This window comes from Triticum dicoccoides, chromosome 3B (genome assembly GCF_002162155.2).
Source record: "Triticum dicoccoides isolate Atlit2015 ecotype Zavitan chromosome 3B, WEW_v2.0, whole genome shotgun sequence".
Taxonomy (NCBI): Eukaryota; Viridiplantae; Streptophyta; class Magnoliopsida; order Poales; family Poaceae; genus Triticum; species Triticum dicoccoides.
The window spans coordinates 151,367,009-151,372,708 of NC_041385.1; the positions used below are offsets into that span (position 1 = coordinate 151,367,009).

General features: G+C 41.4%; 1 protein-coding gene and 1 non-coding gene across 3 annotated transcripts in view; both read left to right on the forward strand.

The window, feature by feature from the left end:
* Window positions 1–2,500, forward strand: part of LOC119275273 (probable prolyl 4-hydroxylase 7) — a 3,358-nt gene extending 858 nt beyond the window's left edge. Inside the window, exons 2-8 of one of the 2 annotated variants that reach the window (XM_037556087.1) lie at window positions 277–368; window positions 461–577; window positions 846–886; window positions 991–1,095; window positions 1,461–1,518; window positions 1,609–1,769; window positions 1,934–2,500. In XM_037556087.1, the coding sequence (XP_037411984.1) occupies window positions 505–577; window positions 846–886; window positions 991–1,095; window positions 1,461–1,518; window positions 1,609–1,769; window positions 1,934–2,296 (801 nt within the window). In that variant the 5' untranslated portion in view covers window positions 277–368; window positions 461–504 and the 3' untranslated portion in view covers window positions 2,297–2,500. Of the gene's footprint in view, window positions 1–276; window positions 369–460; window positions 578–828; window positions 887–990; window positions 1,096–1,460; window positions 1,519–1,608; window positions 1,770–1,933 lie in introns of both variants that reach the window. The other variant, XM_037556086.1, reaches the window with a different exon arrangement.
* Window positions 2,501–2,854: 354 nt separating this feature from the next.
* TRNAD-GUC lies at window positions 2,855–2,926 on the forward strand. Its single transcript has one exon. It is a non-coding gene; the product is annotated as a tRNA-Asp (tRNA).
* The last annotated feature ends 2,774 nt before the right edge of the window (window positions 2,927–5,700 follow it).

Sequence of the window (5,700 nt, forward strand, 5' to 3'; positions counted from 1 at the left end):
GAACCACAGCGGTCGAACGCTGGTGGTGGGCTGGCTGTGCACCCGCGCACATGTGCTTCTATCGAACTGACATTAGGTTACTTGTTGGCCTGAAGCTTGAGTGAAATACTTTGATGATCACACAGTTTACCTTGTCCATTTAGTCTTATCAATTGCCACTGAAGTAGAATGCAAATTTAGCATCAGCTACAGAAAGAGCCAAGGCAATTCTAGTGAGAAAGTAAATTACCTTTTTTACTCGAACGTGCACTAAATGTTTGTGGCTTTTTAAATTAGAAAATAACCATGAGGCACCCCCTGCGGAGCACAGGGCTCGAACGCGGGTGGTAGGCTGGGCGTGCACCCGCACACGTGCTTCTAGCCAACTGGTCGATGCCCAGTTCCCGAAAGTAAATTACAATTATATGATTTTCCCTTCATGGAAGATATTAATGTGCAATCCAATCTTTACCCTTTTCAGGTTTGGTCTGGATATTACGCAACCAAAATTACTGAACTCCACAAATGGTTCATTTACCCCAAGCTCACATGTTGATTTTGACCCTTCAAAATCAAAGCGACTCTCGTGGCATCCAAGGTTTGTCTCGTCACCTCATTATGATGTGTACCTTTTTTGCTGGACGATAGACAACATCTCAGTTGATTTTCTTCTGTACTGGCAGTTAAGCATTTGTTACCATGAGTTTGTGGTGCATTTTCTATAAAAAAATTGTGTGGCGCATGAAAGATCTTCTGTACTTAACTACTTATACTCTTATAGTTGTGTATGTTCTCAGATGCTCGCTTCTTTTTATATGGACAAATCCCAAGTTTCTTACCTTAATTTAGGGTCTTCTTGTATGAAGGTTTTCTCTCTCACATGGAGTGTGACCACTTAGTATCTATGGTAATATTCCCATCATCCGTATCACAGCTCAGTCCTTGCATTCAGGTTATTTATAAAAAACGACTTGCATCATGTTATTGAAGGTCATGTTTTCATTCTTGCAGGCACATGGTAAGATAGGGTCATCTGTACTTGTTAATGATGGTGCTACAAATATTTCCCAGAACAATATTGATGCAGGCCTCATATTTAGCCTGGCTGATAGCAAGGTGAGCATACATACTGCTTTCATGATATTTTCATGACTGGCTCTTTGCTAACCATGCAGAAATGTAGACAGAGAAAAATAAAATTAAACAAACCTTGAATCCCTCTATTTAAGTATCTTCTACCATATCATCTGTAAGTTAATGCTTAGCTGTGTGTTACCTGTGAATAAACACATATGTAACTAAATGAGGTCACAGTTATTGTTTTTCTTGATATTGCAATCTGTGAAGAAAGTGCACATTCTTTTGGATATATAGTAGTAGATGTTAAACTTTTATAAATTGAGGTATATCAAATTAGGGTCTACTACTACTAAGCCCTGGACTGTTCTACTTCTAAATGATGTTTTGTACTCCTTTTGAAGGACATAGTTGTTTCGAAGATTGAAGATAGGATATCATTATGGAGTTTTATTCCAAAAGGTATTGCTTGTTCCTTGCAATTACTCTTTTGTAATTCTGTGTAACCTTGCTTGCTAGGTGTCTGGCTGTTGACATTCTTAGTTGTCTCAGAGCATGGGGAGAGCATGCAGATTTTGAAGTATGGAGCAAACCAAAGTGACCCTAACAAGGAAGAAACTCAATCGAGCAGTGGTGCCAATAGGCTTGTTACCATTTTGATGTATCTTTCTGATATCAAGCAAGGTGGTGAAACTGTTTTCCCCAGATCTAAGGTAATGACATTATCACACAGTCTTACTTGTGAGAAGAAGTCCTTGTCATTTTGAAAAAAAAGAAGTCCTTATCAGAATGACTAGTCACAGTGACATTGATATGTAGTTTCCTTGACTGAAAAGTGAAAAGGAGATAATAATCTGTATATAATATGTGTGCTCAGCTGAAGGATACTCAAGCCAAGGAAAGGGCACCTTCTGAATGTGCTGGTTATGCAGTGAAACCTGTCAAGGGCAACGCAGTTCTGCTGTTCAATTCAAGGCCTGACGGAGTCGCCGACAAGGACAGTCAGTACGAGTTCTGTCCTGCCGTCGAAGGGGAGAAATGGCTTGCCATAAAACATATGTATGCAAGCAAGATCGATAAATCAAAACCTTCGCCGGCATCCGAGGATGATGATTGCACCGATGAAGATGGTAACTGTGTCAGTTGGGCCGCTGCCGGCGAATGCGAAAAGAATCCTGTGTTTATGATTGGCAGTTCAGACTACTATGGCACTTGCAGGAAGAGCTGCCATGCGTGCTAGATGTTTTTCTTGTTTTCGTGCATTGCCCTTAGGGATGTCTCTTAGCATTTTCGTTGTTTAATACAGGCATTGGTGTTGTAAGTGGAAAATGATTCAGCAAATTGTGCACTGCCCACAGATAATCTTTACTGTTGTCAGGAAATGTAGTACATAGGTATTGGATTGGCTGCTCTTATAAAGTTATGGAAAATAATTCTGACCTCATTTTGTTCCGTCAGACAATGCCTGCATGCATAATCGCACCTGTCTGCATATTTGCATTCCAGCAACTTTCTGGGTACATGGATAATTATCTTTTGGCTTCAACATTTCCAACGTGTGTGGACTCTTATGATCATATCTACTGTAAGAATACTCGTCTAACATTCTAGGGCAAATAATACTTACTAAACAACTTTGGCTCTTGCGCAGAACAGTTGGCTGTTGGAAGTATGGTTGCAGGAATCATCATGCTACCTAGCAAAGTCTATTGATATAAACTGGAGTAAATTCTACAGTACTGTTGCTACTACGTAAGTTTCAGGTAATATAAACTAAATTATATATTTGCACGTCAGAGTCGTTGTAGTATAGTGGTAAGTATTCCCGCCTGTCACGCGGGTGACCCGGGTTCGATCCCCGGCAACGGCGCACTTTTTATTTTCGACCCCCTTCGTTCTATTCCTTTGGTCAATGATCCCCAAGTTGAAGTGCTGAACCTTCTTTTTTTTCTTCGAGGGGAAAAGTGTTGAACCTTCTAAAGCTGGCCACGAGGTTGGAGCAAACGAATCGATCATTGGGAGAGTCAGCCCCCGGCTGGTATGCCTACATCTTTTTAGGGTAGGACTCTTTATAAAAACAAGTTCAACAAACCGTTACAATATCATATAGTTGAAAGAACCAGACATGCCTGCCAAAGCCTATACTATCGGCCTCGAAGTTTCTAGACCTTCTCTCGTGTATAAATTTACACTCCAAAACTCTCCACAAGTAGCTCGAATTTCTTGAATAATAGCTGCATGTTTCCCACCTTGGTTTGCTTCAATGTCCTTGACCACCGTGGCGATGTCTGAAGAAATAATCACCCGAGTGATATTCAAATCAAGTGTTAATGCCAAAGCCTCACGATAAGGCAGTGCTTCTAAAGTTGATACATCTGTCACACCCATAAAAGTAATTGATGAAGAGCCCAAGCAGTTACCAAGACGATCCCAACAAATCACAAGCGCTGCTCCTCTATCTCCATATCTCCCCACCGCTTTGTCTACATTAACTTTCATTGTTCCAACTGGTGGTCTAATCCACGGTTTGTGCGATAGGCGGAAAGCGTCTTACCCTCGTATGAGGGGGCGCCGTGCATGTTTATAGGCAGGGGCGCACATCCCTGACAGCGGATACAAGTTCTTGAGATTACATACTTGGAGGAGAAGGGATAAGAGAGAATAAAGGATTCGGTTTACAAGAGATAAGCTAAGCTATCTATGCACCGAAGCACTTAAACATCTATCTCTATCTATCCCTATGTCAGGTATAATGCTACGTTTAACACCCTCCCTTAATCACAACTTCATCAAGTTGAGATTATGCTTGAAGTCTTCAAAACTCCGCGTGGGCAAAGCTTTGGTGAATCCATCTGCAACTTGATCTCTAGAGTGCACAAACCGAATATCAAGTTGCTTATTAGCAACCCTTTTTCTGACAAAGTGGAAATCTATCTCTATGTGTTTTGTTATGGCATGAAACACATGATTAGCAGATAGATAGGTAGCACCAAGATTGTCACACCACAAACATGGAGCTTGAGTATTTCTCACACCAAGTTCCTTAAGAATGGATTGAACCCATATAACTTCTGTTGTTTCATTTGCCAATGCTTTGTATTCTGCCTCTGTACTGGATCTAGACATTGTTGTCTGTTTCCTTGCACTCCATGATATCAAGTTAGGACCAAAAAATATCGCAAACCTACCAGTGGAGCGCCTATCATCTAGGCTACCTGCCCAATCAGAATCAGAGAAGGCACTGACAAAAGTAGATGGTGACTTGCTGAAGTTAAGACCAATGCTCAAAGTATTTTTGACATATCTAACTATACGTTTGGCAGCTGTCCAATTAACAATAGTGGGTGCATGAAGAAACTGGCATACTTTGTTGACAGCAAAAGAAATATCAGGTCTTGTCAAAGTTAAGTATTGCAGTGCACCTACCAAGCTCCTGTATTTAGTGATGTCTTCTTTACTTAGAGGTGTACCTTCTGTAAGAGACAGTTTCTCAGAACTTGATAAAGGAGTGGGTGAGGGTTTACAACCTTGCAAGCCAGCCTTTTTTACCAAATCAGTGGCATATTTTTCCTGGGATAGATGAAGCCCATCATCACGTTTCTTCACTTCAATCCCTAGGAAATAATGAAGATCTCCAAGATCCTTAAGAGCAAAATATGCACTCAAATCTTTTAACAATCCAGCTATTGCCTCATCAGATGAACTTGTAACAATAATATCATCAACATAAATGAGGACAAATATGGATGTGTTCAATTTATTGTAAATGAACAATGAGGTGTCAAACTTGGAAGGAACAAAACCAAGTGTTTGCATCTTATGGCAGAGACGTGAGTACCACGCCCTTGGTGCTTGCTTTAACCCATAAAGTGCTTTGTCAAGTTTGCATACAAATGAGGGTGCATTTTCATTCTCAAACCCAGGAGGTTGTTTCATGTATACGTCCTCTTTCAGAACGCCATGCAGAAACGCATTCTGTACATCTAGTTGTCTGAGATTCCATCCCCTGAAAACAGCACTGGACAAAACAAGACGTATGGTTGCAACTTTAACAACGGGACTAAAAGTATCATCATAGTCTATTCCATACCATTGCTTGAAACCCTTGGCAACAAGTCTTGCCTTGTACCGGTCAATGGTTCCATCAGATTTCCTTTTTATTCTGAAGACCCATTTGCAATCAATAAGATTTAAACCTTGTTGCGGAGGAACTAGATGCCACGTGTTATTTTTTCTCTAGTGCCAAAAATTCTTCCTTCATTGCCTTTTTTCATTTTTCATCACGAAGTGCTTCCTCAAGGGTGCTTGGCTCACCTGGTTCACCCGTGGAACAAACTAGGCCATATTTTGTTATATGCTTATAATCAACAGGTTGGATCACACCTTGTTGTAGTCTTGTTCTTCGTTGTGACAGTGCAGCAGGATCAGTTGGCGCAGAAGATCCCAAAGCAGGAACATGAGTTCTGGGCGCTGCGACATCTGAGGCAGATTTGTCTCGTGCTTCTCCTGGATCTTCTGTGACTGCATCTCGTGATCCAGGCGTTGTAGAGGCCGCAGAAGATCTTGGCCGGCTGACCGGCTCATCATGGGCGAATGATTGCGTGGGCCCGTGCAAATCAGCACCGGATCCAGCGCCCTTCTCTG